Below are 15,214 nucleotides of genomic sequence, written 5' to 3'. Positions count from 1 at the left end.
TCTGTAATTGCTTCCCCACTCAATATGGACATTGACAGGTCGATCCATACTCCCATTCTGCCTCTCTCTTTCCCTAGTGGGGCAGGGCTCTGAGGAAGCAGAGCTCCAGGATGCATTGGTGGGGTCATCTGTCAATGGAAGTCTGGTCGTCATCATGGTAGCATCTGGAACCTGGTGGCTGAAAACAAGTTAAGATATAACCCGAACAAATTGTTGACTAATTGTGAACCTAAAGGCTGGAATATTGCAGATGAAGATTTGGGGTCTCTGTTTTGAAGATAGTTAGTAGGTCTATTTTAGTTAATATTCCCAAGGGCCCATGACTTTATTAGTTTTTGCCAAGCCTGACCTCTGATATGCAGGTGGACCCAGGTTATTGTCTGGGGAGATGATGTCATGGCTGGAAAAAGGGCTAGAAAGCTGGATCAGGGAGGAGAGTAGCTCCCAAATATGGGAAAGGTGTATAAATATTGTTGACTGTAAACCCCATGGATTTGATCTGGGGTCCATATTCAGCACAGGAGCCTATGTGACCTATCTAAATTCTAGAAAACCACCTGCATTTTCTAGTGTTATGGTACTGTGTATTCTAGACATTTCATATAAATCAAATCATACCATACATATTTCTTTGTCTTTGGTATTTTCAATATTCACTCACAAAAGAGCATGTATCAACACTCTTTCTGTCTAATAATGAATAATAGCATTTAATCCTAATGATATTATAAGTACATCGGATACAGCCTCTTGGAGCTGACGCTACTTTTGACAGCACAAATCCCTCATACTCTTGTTTTTTAATTTTTTTTCCATATTAATGAAATAGTGATACATAAGACTATGAGTTAACAGGAATGTATATTAACACCATTCCCACCACCAAAGGTCTGTGTCTTCCTCCCATCCCCCCAGTGAAGAAGCTGAACATTTACCCTCACCCTCCACCCAGAGATTTTTACTTTGGTGCCATCTCCAAACTCAGTCAGATTCTGCTTTGAATTCAGCTTTCAGTTCAGATAGTGAAACACTTAATTTGTAAAATGCTTTTATTATTCAGTGCAAAAATCAAAATTAATTTCTAATTATATAGCACAATTACACAAAATAAAATACAAATTTTACGACATAAGTTCAGATGTTTGGCTTTAAAGATTATCATATGCTTAGAAACCCCTAATATTTTCATTTCTTAATTTTTTTGTTTTTCTTTTAGATTTTATTTATTAATGAGAAATTAGGAAGAGAGAGAGAGAGAGAGAGAGAAAGAATCAGACATCACTCTGGTACATATGCTGCTGGGGTTTGAACTAGGACCTCATGCTTGAGAGTCCAATGCTTTCTCCACTGCACCACCTCCTAGACCAAACCCCTAATTTTCATATGTGTAATATTGCTATAGTTTTTCCAGTACTTTAGAAATTAAATTTGAAGCCATCTTAAGTTTAACAGTTCATTTTATAATAGCAAAGAAAAATCTTATACTAGCTATAAAGAATGATCTTTCTCTTTCTAAGGAGAAATAGTTATATTTTAAGAACAGTGAAAGGAATGAAATTTTTCTGTTTATATAAAACGTTAAAATTATCTGGCATAGTAAAAGATTCTGACTTCTCATATTCAGTTGATTGTCAAATGCTGGCTGGGCAGAGGGTGAGAAACGGGTGGGAGATACAGTGCAAAAGAAATATCCACAGCTCTGGTCCACTGCTTATGAAGTTCCCCCTGCAGATGAAGTATTATGATTTATTTTAAAACCTCTTTTATCATTGCCAACAACGGTCATTTTCCTAAAAGTGACAGGCAGACCATACTTTTTTGAGATAAAGTTTACAATATACATAGTTGAAATAGTTTATCACTTAGTACTTTTTTCAAGTACTTGTAATATAACTCTACAATATGCATTGGCAGCATTATGCAACAGAAATTCTTCAGGAATATGAGCTTGGTTTGCAATCAGGGAAGTCAGACAGTAAGTAAATCACAAGACTTGCCTGAGTGAGCAGTCAAGTTTGACCCCTGGCAGGCATATGCTGAAATTGTGCTATGAACAGAATCATATAATAAATACATAGTCCAGTCCAAATTTCATCTAGTATAACAACTTCAGTTGTTTTCTTTTTCCTTTGAAGAATAGCAGATTAGTCTTTTCTACTGCTGAGTTATATTTAAAAACTCTTAAGGGGGGGAGGTGTAAATAGCATAATGGTTATGCAAAGAGACTCTCATGCCTGAGGCTCTAATCTCCTACACCACCATAAACCAGAGTTGAGCAGTGCTCTGGTTAAAAAAAAAAAGAGTGGAGGGGCAGGAATCAGGCAGTGGTACAGGGATAAGTGCTCACATTACAGTGCAAGGACCCAGGTTCAAGCCCTTGGTCCCCAAATGCAGGGGAATGTTTTATGGGTGGTGAAGCAGGGCTGTGTCTGTCTCTCTCTCTCTCTCTGTCTCCCTCCCTCCCTCCCTCCTTGTTAATCTCCTCCTCCACTCTCAATTTCTGTCTCTATCCAATTAAAAAAGAACTGTGTGGAGTTGTACCCCTCCTACCTTATGTTTTTGTTCATTAATCCTTTCTTAAATAAAAAATTTAAAAAAAAATTAAAAAAGAACAATTCATGAATGTTTGTTAACATTTCGTGTATGCTCATTGTGTATTACTTTGTGGATAAATAGCTAGAAGTGACACCTCTAGATGTGACTTTAAATGCGTATTTAAATACAGCAGGCAGTTCCAAAACAACTGTCTTTGTAACTCCCTGTGACCCATATTTAATGGCAGCACATTCTTTCTTCTTCAAACTTTTTTTTTAGTTTGCCTTCATTTTTCAGACCCCCCCCCCTTTCTTCTTCTAGCGTTTGCCCTTCTTCTGTAGCCAGTCAACAGCGTCAGGTTGAGCCTGATGTAAAGTTTCGAGACCTTTGAATCTGGAGAGGTGGCAGTCGTTGACTATGTGGGTCATAGTCTGTCTGGAGCCGCAGGGGCAGTTCCGGTCGTCTCTGGCTCCCCAGCGATGGAACATAGCGGCGCACCGGCCATGGCCTGTTCGATAGCGATTGAGGAGGGCCCAATCATAACGTGCTAGGTCAGAGCCGGGTTGACGCTTACAGGGGTCTGTGATGAGGTGTTTGTTCTTTACCTCAGCTGACTGCCAGCTCTGTTTCCAAGAGACTGGAACAGAGAAGTTCAGTGTAGGCATAGGGGACCAGATTGGGTGACGAGACGTCAAGCGTTGGACAGGGTGGGCGAAGATCTCCACGTATATTGGCAGGTCCGGTCGAGCGTAGACGTGGGAAATGAACTTAGATGATGCCGCATCCCGACGAATATCTGGCGGGGCGATGTTGCTGAGAACTGGCAGCCATGGAACCGGGGTGGAACGGATGGTTCCAGAAATGATCCTCATGGAGGAATATAATTTGGAATCGACCAAGTGGACATGGGGGCTACGGAACCATCCTGGGGCACAGTATTCTGCAGTGGAATAGCATAATGCCAGAGAGGATGATCGTAGTGTGGAAGCGCTCGCGCCCCATGAGGAGCTGGCCAGTCTTGCAATGATGTAACTCCTCGCGCCCACCTTTGCTGCAGTTTTTATGAGATGTTCGTGAAATGACAGGGTGCGATCGAGAGTAACGCCAAGATAGACTGGCTGGGCTTCATGCCGGATTCTCGTATCGCCAAGCTGCACATTAAGCTCATGCAAGGCCGAGGCATGGTGTAGATGGAAAACAGATGATACCGTTTTTGCAGTGCTAGGGATTAGTCGCCATTTTTTACAGTAATCAGATATCAGAGACCCCCCCCCCCCATTGGCTATAGAATTCTCAGTTAACCTCTTTTAGCCTTTTGAAAGCAATATTCATTTCTGTTTGCCTAATTTCTCATGGGAAAGAAAAACTTTACTTTTTTTTTCTGGCTAATCTTTAACACATACTGTGCCATTTTTATTAAATATTTTTTGTTTTTATTATAGTCAACTTCCTGACGTGGCTAATGAATTTTTATTTTATTCAAGACACTGTATGCCACCATATGTTATTTTGTATCTAGATTTTGTTGTTGTCTAGTTAATAGCTTGTCATTTTGATGTTGCTGATTTCTCCAGTCAACTAGCACAGGCTATCTTTCCACTTCCTGTGTCTCCTTTAGCTTTCTTTGTCATGGATTCAGTAATCACTGTGTAAGTCTTTCATCTCCCTCATTAAGTCTTTTCCTAGACAGATATCTGCTTTTTTGATACTATCATAAATGGGTTTGCCTTCTTGGTTTCTTCCTCTTTTAATTTTCTACTTGGAAGAAAGAGTGACTCAGATTTCCATAGAAAAATCTAGCCTACTTGTAGCCTACTTTCTTATTTTATTGTCTACTGGACTCTTAACCAGGAAAATGCACACAGACTAGAGAAATCTGGAGTGCTTACTCAAACCAAATATTCAAAGACAACAACAAAGAGAATAAACAACACCATTTTACTAATCCTAAAAGATAAGTTGAATATATATATATATATATATATATATATATATAGAGAGAGAGAGAGAGAGAGAGAGAGAGAGAGAGTGAGTTATGAATTGATCCACCAACAGAGGGGAACTTCACAAATGGTGGAGCAGTGTTCCTTTCTTTCACTCTCTCTCTTTCCCTCCTTCCCCTCTCAATTCTCTGTCTCTATCCAAAATAAATAAATAAACAAATAAATAAAACAAATAGCTAAAAGATGAATTAAGAAATTACAGTTATTCTAAATAAAGTATTAGTTAAAACCAGTTAATCCTTAAACTGCAATGTAGATTTGTCTCAATCAATACTTAGAAAGTGTATAATAAGGGATCAGACAGTGATGAGAAGTATATATTGATTAATAAGCAAATTGCAGAAAATACAGATGAATCTCATTGTTTTGATCTTGAGTATGAAATCATTGAGAAATACCATTACTGCATTAATACACTTAGTGCAAGAAGACAATGTCCCTCTCAGTTTATCACGCATCAGTGAACCATAACAAATGCTGACAGTTAGAGAGCTTATCTCTAAACATTATGACACCATCTTAGTGACAGCTACAGAGGAAGGCTGAGGACGATCATTGTTTCATATTTACTACCACAGACATGGCTGTGAAAATATACAAGTGAACTGACTAAAAGCATTTGGATAAACATCTTTAATTCTGGCACTTTAAGGGGAGAAAGGTGGATGCATTTTTACCACTAGCAATTTATTTTCAGGTCTTATGTGAAGTACTGCCATAGAAACATCTATTAAAAACAATGTTCAGTAACCTTGCCCCATTACAAAGCAATTCATGACAAAGGTCTTTTACAATAGCAATCATATTTGCATAATAATTGAAAGAACAAAAAAAAACTTGAAATGCTACAACCATAGGCAATGATTTTTCTTTCTCATAAATTACATTTTCCCCAAAAGCACGTGAAAAGTTAACATTTTGTATATGAAATTTGTTAGCAAAACAGTTATTTCTAATGGAATATAACAGTTTCTGGTACCTTGAAAAAAAGTAGATAAGAGCACTGTGTAATGAATTTTTTGATTGAATATATTGAGAAGGAAGGGGAATATTTTCAGTATAACACTAAATTAAGTATGTTTTTCCCATTAACAGTTTTGGCAGCTGTGCATTTAATTCTACGACTACCATGCTGAAAATGTACATTTACACAATCAAATATGCAAAGCCTAATCTCTATAACTGCTATCTGAACTTCTGCTTCTCAATTAAAGGGTCTGTTGAAAAATATTTCTGAGAAACACATCATATACCTATAAATTGACTATCTAAAAACTGCAGAACATTTCAGTTTACTCCAAAACAGTCAGTGTTAGCCAATGGTTCTTGGACTTTCTTTTGGTTTTAATTAATTTATTTATAAAAAGGAAACACTGACAAGACCATAGGATAAGAGGGGTACAATTCCCACCACCAAATCTTCGTTTCACATCCCTTCCCTTGATAGTTTTACTATTCTTTTTTTTTTTATCTTTATTTGTTGGATAGAGACAGTCAGAAATTGAGAGGAAAGGACGTAATAGAGAGGGAGAGAGAGAGACACCTGCAGCACTGCTTCACCACTTGTGAAGCTTTCCCCTTGCAGGTGGGGTCTGGGGGCTTGAACCTGGGTCCTTGTGCACTGTAACATGTGCGCTCAACCAGGTGCACCACCACCTGGTTTTACTATTCTTTAACCCTGTGGGAGTATGGACACAGGGTCATTATGGGGTGCAGAAGGTGGAAGGTCTGGCTTCTGTAATTGCTTCCCCATGGAATATGGGCATTGACAGGTCGATCCATACTCCCAGCCTGCCTCTCTCTTTCCCTAGTGGAGCAGGGCTCTGAGAAAACAGAGCTCCAAGACACATTGGTGGGGTTGTCTGCCCAGGGAAGTCTGGTCGGCATCATGTTAGCATCTGGAACCTGGTGGCTGAAAACGAGTTAAGATATATAGCCGAAGAAATTATTGACTAATCAAAGGAGTACAGATTGGAAGGAAAGAAGTCAAACTCTCCCTCTTTGCAGACAATATGACAGCATACATAGAAAGACTAAAGAATCTAGCAGAAAGCTACTGGAAATCTTTAGGCAATATAGCAAGATTTTTGGACTTTTAACACATGAAAAAAAATTTTATTTAAAAAGTAGAGAGAGGATAACCACTAGAGCATTGTTCAACTGTTTATGGAGTTCCACTTGTCTTTTTCCGTGGCATACAGGACCTCAGGCAGAGTCTGTGCAAGTTCTATCTGCTGGGCTGCTTCCTTGGCTCTGATTTGAACTTCTGATGGAAATAGTTCTTTAGTAGTCTTTTAAAAATTTTTTTAAATTTTTAATTAATAGTTTGTTATAAGATTATAAGGTTATAGTGTATAGTTCCACACCACACCTACAGCCAAAGTTCTGTATTCCCACTCTTCCACCTTCCAAAGATAACCACCATAGTTTTCTTAAGTCTTTTTTAAGTTTTTATTTATAAAATGGAAACACTGACAAAACCATAGGTTGAGAGGGGTACAATTCCACACAATTCCCACTGCCGGAACTCCATATCCCATTCCCTACCATTGTTGATTCACCTTGAGGGCCAGGTCTTATAGGAGCCCATAGAGAAGTCCCTTATGTTGTTCCTGATGGAGAAGACCAGTGACAGTGGTGAGAGGGATCTGTTAGAAGTCTAGGCCCATCATATCTGTGTGGGAATCCCAGGACTCTCTGACTCTGGTCCCCGGTGATGGGGTGGCCTGGTAGTGACCCAAGAGTTATCATTAAAGTCTGCTAGTCTCTTGTCCTTATTCAGCTTTTGTAGTCCTTACTTTGTCTGGCAAGGTTAGCTTTGGAGTGACTGAGGGACATGCAGTAGAAAATTTCCTAAGTCTTACAAACAGTTTGCTTGCTTCTGTTTTGTTTCTTTTGGCAAGATCATATAAATCAGATCTTTAAGTTTCACATATGAGTGAAACCATCTGGAAGTTTTCTTTCATCTCTTTACTTACTTTACTAAGCATAATCACCTCCAGTCCATGCATTTTGTCCCAAAGGACACAATGTCATCTTTTTAAAAATTTTTATTGCAGAGTAGCATGGAATAAATCACTTCTTTAGCCTGTCATCTGATGCTGGGCATCTAGGCTGCTTCTCCTCTTTGACCAATGCTGCTATGAACAGAGGAGTGCACATGTCCCTTCTAATTCGTGCTTGAGTGTTCACTGGATAAATGCCAAGAGTGGTATTGCTGAGTCATAAGGTAATTCTATTTTTATTTGTTTAAGGACTGTCGATACAGTTTTCCAAAGAGTCTGCCCCACTTTGCATTCCCACCAGCAGTGAAACAGCTTCCTTCTCTCCACAACCTTTTTTTTTCTTTCTTTCTTTAATCATTTTATTTATGGGATAGAGACAGCCAGAAATTGAGAAGGAAGGGGGAGGGTAGAGAGGGAGAAAGACAGAGAGGTACCTGCAGCACTGTTTCACCACTCATGAAGCTCTCCCCCTACAGGTGGGGACCAGGGACTCGAACCTGGGTCCTTGTGTATTTTAACACATGCACTCAACCAAGTGTGCCAACACCTGGCCCCTCTCCATAACCTTTTTTAAAATTTAATTTCCAGGGCTGTCACTGGGGCGTGGTGCTGGCACTGTGAATCCACTGCTCCTGAAGGGCATTTCCCCCGTTTTTTTATTGGGTAGGACAGAGAGAAATTGAGGGAGGAGGGGAAGTAGAGATGAAGAAAGAGAAACACCTGCAGATCTGCATTGCCTCTTGTGAAGTGACTCCTCCCCATACAGGTGGGAAGCCAGTGGCTTGAACCCAGAACCTCGTGTGGGTCCTTGTGCTTTTTACTATATGTGTTTAATGGGGTGCACTACCTCTGCCCCCTCCACAACCTCTTTAACACCTGTCATTTCCTGGCTTGTTGATGCATGCCATTCTCTTAGGTGTGAGGCGGTATCTCAGTGTAGTTTTAATTTGCATTTCTCTAATGAAAAATGAAGCATTTCTTCATGTGTCTTTGGGCCATGTGTTATCGCTTTGGTATTATATATTATTATAGTAAGTATATTGGGTGGGATCTTAAAACTTCATTGTGACTTGCTATATTTGAATAGGAACAGATACTGTTATTTTAAAATTTTGTTAGGATAACACGAACTTAGTGTTTATGTAACAAGTATATAATTAGGATAAAATACTTTTTAACTAAGAGCTACCTTTAAATGAAGATAGTAAGTTGAAGTGGCTATTTTTAAGGCTGTTAGAATGGAATAAAACTAATGTAATAGGAGTTACATTTGGTAAAAAGTCTGAAATGTAAAAAAAAAAAAAACTAAGATAAAGATAGATAAGGGTCACTCTACCAGAACTGCATCGTTTGCCCCTGCGAGCATTAGAGCTGTTTAGTGTCTCTGCACATGGTGACGTAAGAGTTGTACACTGAGTGCCTATCACTGGAGTAGATAGAATACGGGCAGGGAAGGCACTGGAACAAACCACAGTGAAATCCAGAGAAACTGCCTACTCCATCCGGGTCACATCTACCATGTCTTTTATCATAACTAGGTTCTGAAGGAGGTGACACGGAATATGATTACAAGTTCAAGATGCTTCATGAGGAGTTGTTGTTGTTGTTGTTTTATATATGACTGATGAAACCTTTGTATTGTGTAAAAATTACCTTGTCTCACTTTTCATTAAACTTGCATCAGTTTTCTGGAAGCCCACAATGGAAAAGAGATTATCTTTCTTTCTTGAGAAATTTGCAAAAATATTATATTACACTATTTACAAAAAAATAATTCTTACTCCTCCCCCCCCCCCCCAGTACCTTAACATTTAGAAATGAAGAGTGTAGGAGTATTGTTGGGGAAGCAATTGACTGGCTTTCCAGTTTGGGAATTATCTATGTAAGACAGAAAGGTCAATATGATAGGCATGTATTTGGTTACCCTGAGCAGAGAACGAAAGTAAAAGATTTGTGTAGCAAAGATTTGCAGTAGGTAGTAGCTTCAATATAGCTGTCATTCTCAAGTGGTGTCTAGTCCACAACATGCTTCCAGGATAACAGGTGATACATATGCTGTTTTTGTGACATGTTTGGGCATCTAATCAAAGAAGATCATTGACAAAGGACCATTTTTGTTGTTGTGCTGGATTCTATACTAAAAATTCTTTCCAAAATAACTTATTTCATACTGTCTTCAAAACTTGTGTGATAGATAAAATAATTGTTCTCATTTTACATATCAAGACTGCGAAGGTTATATGGTTACTCAAAGTAGAACTTGTAGTAATGAGGAAATGAGAATGTCCCATCCTAGGTTCCCTAGTCTTTATCCCTCTGGGAATATGGACCAAAGATCTTGATGGGGTGCAGAAGGTGGGAGGTCTGGCTTCTGTAATTGCTTCTCTGCTGGACATGGGAACTCACAGGGCAGTCCATTCTCCCAGCATGTTTCTGTCTTTTCCTAGTGGGGTAGAGCTCTTGGGGAAGTGGGGTTCCAGGACACATTGGTGAGGTAGTCTGTCCAGTGAAGTCAGGTTGGCACCATGGTAACATCTGCAACTTGGTGGCTGAAAAGCATTAAGATATAGCAGAACAAATTGTTTAATAATCAGGAATCTAAAGGTTAGACTATAGCAGATGTGATTGGGGTCTTCATGTTGGAAGAAGCTAGGAAGGCTATTTTAGGTCTATTCCAAGGGTCCCATGACTTTAGTAATTTTTGCCTGAGCCCCACAGCTAATACGCAGGTGGACTGAAAAGTATTGTCTGGGAAGATGGTGCCAGAGTTGGGAATAAGACTAGAATTTTGGTTTAGGGTAGAGAGTAGCTCCCAAATATGGGAAAAGCATATATAAATACTGTTAACTGTCACCCTCCTCAATCTGACCAAGGGCCCGTATTTGTTCATATTTAGCACAGGAACCTGTGTAACCTCTGCATCCCTGTCAGTCTGAACTCACATTCCATGGTCATAACTAGAGCTGGGGAAATAGTGTAATGGTTATCTGTAATTAAATTATCTTGAATGCTATTGACCTTTAATGGATAGAGTCAGAAGTCAGGGCTAATCAAACCTTATATTTCTTCAGTTCAAATCTCAGTCATGATTTTAAACTGCTCTGGGCCTGCTTGTTTATGTGTGAATTAAGGAAGACAATAGTGCCTATAATTACAAGTTACTAAGAATAATAAATTCCCACATGTAAAGTTAACAGAATATGGCATACCTTATTTCAGTAATGTTATCTAGTTAGCAGTTGTTGCCAAAAAGAATTGCTTGTCAAGAACATGGACTCCCAGATTAATTCCATTTTTATCAAAGTTTCAACTAAATATCATCAATTTTGATTATATGCTTAAACAGCATTAAAATGACAGAATGAAGATTTCACTCTATGTAATTATATATGTATTATATATAATTAATGAATATTGGCATGAAAAGGAAATAAAAAATGTAATTTTTGCCTTTGTTTCCATTTTTCAAATATGTAGATGGTATATTATAAAAAATTTAGAGTTTCAAAGTATAAATATTCTCTGAACAACACAGGTTTCAAATGACTTTTTTTGTACTCTTCATAATATGATGAAATAACGAAAGAAACACTTAATAAGGTGGAACTGATTGGATTGGACATTTGGATATCTCTGTGGGTATTATTTAATTGTCCATGAGATTGAGTTGTTAAATAAGCAGATTAATATAAGTAGTATAAAGAAAGAAACAAGACCATTGGAAAAGTAATTTTTATTATTTAACAGATCTTGATTTTAGGTCATATTTTGGGGGTAGTAAGATGTGTTCGCTTCCTTTGGAGAGGAAATTTTATTTTATTTATATCAGGTAGTTTGTGTTCTACGATACAGGTTTTGTATACCTTAAAATAAAACATTTATTTTGTCAAATAATGCATAGTTCATAAGAAGAGGGAGACAGAAATAGAATGACCCAGAGCATCAAACTGGCATATGTGATATCAGTAATTCCTCACAGGAACTTAAATTTGGAAGTCCTGTACTTCCTTACTCTACCACTTTCTGGCATGCAAAATGAAACATTTAAAGTTAGACAGGGTGAGACATATTATGATCAACAAGTTGATATATATCCTCTTTATTTATTTATTTATTTATTTATCTGCCTACAGTGTTGTTGCTGGGGCTCGGTGCCTGCACCATGAATCTACTGCTCCTGGGGGCCATCTCCTCCATTTATGTTGTTGTTCCTTTGGTTGTTGGATAGAACAGAGAGAAATGGAGAGAGGAGAGGAAGACAGGGGGAGAGAAAGACACCTGCAGACCTGCTTCACTGCCTGCAAAATGACCCCTCTGCAGGTGGGGAGCTGGGGAGTCGAACCAAGATCCTTGTGCTGGTCCTTGTGCTTTGTACTATATGTATCAAACCCGGTATGCTACCATCCCCCCACCCCACATATGTCCTTTTGGAATTATGTAACTCAGATTTAAGTTATGTCTTAATCAGGTTAAATGTATTCATGTAATATTCATGTATATTCATGTAATATTTCAAGCTTCTATCTTTCAGGTGCTTTTACTTCAATGTATATTTCATGCACATTATACTTCATGAAGGTAGAAAATAAGTATCATATTTTTAGTATCCTTTTCATTAATTAAAAAAATTTAATTTTAAAAGCAAGGAAGTGCTATATATTTAACTATATGTTATCAATTATCACCTATTACCTATTTTCAGAGGTTTTTGATTAATAACTACAATTTGGTATCATCAATCTGATACTTTAGGATCATCTTTTATAACAAATAGTAAGGCCTGTCATAGAGGACTTCTATTGACAGGTCAGGTTAATCAGATTATACTCCCCGCCCTTCTTTTTTTTTTTTTTTTTTTACATTTTATTAGGCAGCGGGGATTAATGGTTTATAGCCCTGTTGTCTCCATATAGAAATAATTTCCCTGCTCTGCATGATGAATGGCTGCAAGATATTCTGACCCCTAATTTAGGACTCCATACGCCTCCAGTGCCCCTCTTGTCATCCTTCCCCAGAGCCCACCACCAATCCAAGTTTATCCTGTATTCTCCCCTGCTGACCCTGTCTCCCAGGGTTCACATACATGTGGGGTCACCCAGTGTTCATCCCTCCCTTCCTGACTCAGCCCACCAGGTTCCATCCAAGGTGAAGCAAAGTTTAGGACTGCAGAGTTTCTGTTCTAATATCTAGGTCTGTGAGAGTTGGCCTTGGTTGACCAACATTGGTCTGCTCACTCTGCCCACTTTACCTTCCCTTTTCCTATGCATTTGCTTCTTCTGTTGTGTTGTGTGTGTTCCTGGTTGTATTCTGCTAGTCATCACCTCACTTAGAGTTGAAGTTCTTTTACTTCTTTTCATGTAGGTCTCCCCTCGGTGATCCTTGCAAGACAGGATTGGGGTGGTAAATTCTTTTAGTTTTTATATGTTTGGCAAGATTTTAATTTCTCCTTCATACTTGAAGGATAATTTGGTAGTATAGAGTATTTGTGGCTGGCAATCCTTATCTTTTACTACTTTGAGTATGTAATTTCACTCCCTCCTTTCCTCTAGGGCTTGTGATAAGAAATCTGATGAAAGATGAATTTCTCCTTTCTTTCTTTCTTTCTTTCTTTCTTTCTTTCTTTCTTTTGTTCTTTCTTTCTTTCTTTTTCTTACTATTTTTCTTTTCTTTAATTTGCTTTAAGGACTATTCATTTTTTCAACTATATTTAGTTTTACTTTATTGGGTAAATTAAGAGGGGAGGGGAAGATAGACAGAGAGACACACAGGCTTCACCACTTGTGAAGCTTCCCGCCTGCTGGTAAGGAGTGAGGGCTTAAACCCGGGTCTTTGCACACTGCAGTGTATATGCTCTTGCAGGCGCACCCCCAGCCTGGCCCCAGCCTGATAGTTTTACCTCTGTATGTCAGATTTTTCCTTTCCATCGAAGCCTCCGGTACTTTTGTTTTTTCTTGTCCTTGCTTTTGGATCATTTTATTCTGGTTTTCTGTTTATTTTTTATTTACTATTTTTTAAATATTTTTTATTTTTTAATATATCTATTTATTTATTGGATAGAGACAGCCAGAAATTGAGATGGAAGGGCAAGATAGAGAGAAATACAGAAAGACACCTGCAGACCCACTTCATCACTCACAAAGCTTTCCCCCCTGCAGATAGGGACCAGAGATTCGAAGCCTGGTCCTTGCACACTATAATGTTTGCATTTAACCAGATGTACCACTGCCTGGCCCATTAGTATTAGCATTAGTATCATTATTATTATTATTATTTGCCTCCAGGGTTATCATTGGGGTTTGGTGCCTGCACTATGAATCCACTGCTCCTGGAGGCCATTTTTTCCCATTTTGTTACCCTTGTTGTTATTATTATTGTTGCTGTTGCATATCATTATTATTATTATTTTTATTATTGCTGTTGGTGTCATGCATATGTCTTACCTCTCTTCAAAGTTTCCTTCATATCCTATAACTCTGTTTTTTAGTTTTCTTTGTGTTTTTTGTAGCTCTGTTGAAGTGACCTCTGAATTTGTGATCCTGAATTTGTGCTTGTATATTATGATGCTTATTTTGAATTGCCATCATAATAAGCTTTCTGAATTCAAACTTAAGACTTTTTTTAAAATCATTGTAAATTTGAATGATTGAACTTTTCATGTTTACTTAAGCATGTTTTCTGCTATTTAGCCAATAGGTGGTGCTGTAGATACAGTTTTATAATTCATAGTGGCGGAAGGAGGGTCTTTAGGATTACCTTACATGGATTTGTACAGAATAGATTGTTGCTGCCATGTTTCAGACTGTAGTCTGGCCTCTGGAATCCCACTGCCACAGTCTGGGCAGACCAGGCAGTTTTAGTTGATGAACAGATTTTTGCCACCTTCTTCTGACCAAGCCTGTGTGTTTGCAATGTGGCTACCAAAATAGTGTATTTTCCACCGCCTTCTGTGGGCTCCAGGATCAAGCTGGAGCCAAGTTTAAGCCAATAAATACTCCTGAACAAATTGTGTATAAATGAAACTTTTCATTTCTCTAAGATGACTTCTCAGGTATAAGATTGCTGTAACATATCACAAGTATGTTTTACATAGTTAGAACTGTTTAGATATATTCATACATTGCACTTTTATTTACCAAATTTGTTCTGGAGTATTTACTGGAATTCTTCAAAATCTCCCAAAACTGAAGAGAAAATAAATATTTTCTAGCAGATCAGTGACTAAACAAATTGTGATGCCTCCTAGCAGTGAAATATGACTTGAGGGGAGAATATGGAAACACAATAAAATTTCAATATGCCATACTGTGTACATTTACAATCTTCTAATCCACTATTACCACAAATTAAAAAATGGTCTATAAAAATTAATCTGTATAAAAAAGTAAATAAAAAATTAAGTAGGAATACTGCTCGACAAATAAGAAATGCCCAGGGTGCTGGGTAGTGGCATACACAGTAGAATGCACAATTTCTAAGCATGTGAACTTAAGTTCAGACCCCTCCCCACTCTCCAAGGGAAGCGTCAGGAACAGTGGAATAGTGCTGCAGATGTCTCTCTCTCTCTCTCTCTCTCTCTCTCTCTCTCTCTCCATACACTCTTTGAATCTATTGAAAAAAGAAAGACCTTGAAGAGCAGTGAATTTATTATGGAGACAGAGAGCTGCAGCTATA

At 38.2% G+C, this 15,214-nt stretch overlaps 1 protein-coding gene across 3 annotated transcripts in view; it reads left to right on the top strand.

Moving 5' to 3' along the window:
- ATRNL1 (attractin like 1) overlaps window positions 1-15,214 on the top strand; it is a 700,209-nt gene that overhangs the window by 289,144 nt on the left and 395,851 nt on the right. Inside the window, exon 27 of one of the 3 annotated variants that reach the window (XM_060171226.1) lies at window positions 9,082-9,260. The exons of the other annotated variants lie outside the window; for them this stretch is intronic. Within the exon in view, the coding sequence (XP_060027209.1) occupies window positions 9,082-9,168 (87 nt within the window). The 3' untranslated portion in view covers window positions 9,169-9,260. Of the gene's footprint in view, window positions 1-9,081; window positions 9,261-15,214 lie in introns of those variants that run through there. 3 annotated transcript variants of the gene reach the window in all.

Source organism: Erinaceus europaeus, chromosome 14 (assembly GCF_950295315.1).
Source record: "Erinaceus europaeus chromosome 14, mEriEur2.1, whole genome shotgun sequence".
NCBI lineage: Eukaryota > Metazoa > Chordata > Mammalia > Eulipotyphla > Erinaceidae > Erinaceus > Erinaceus europaeus.
The sequence above is the reverse complement of the archived record's forward strand: the minus strand, read 5'-3'. Positions and strand labels throughout refer to the sequence as shown.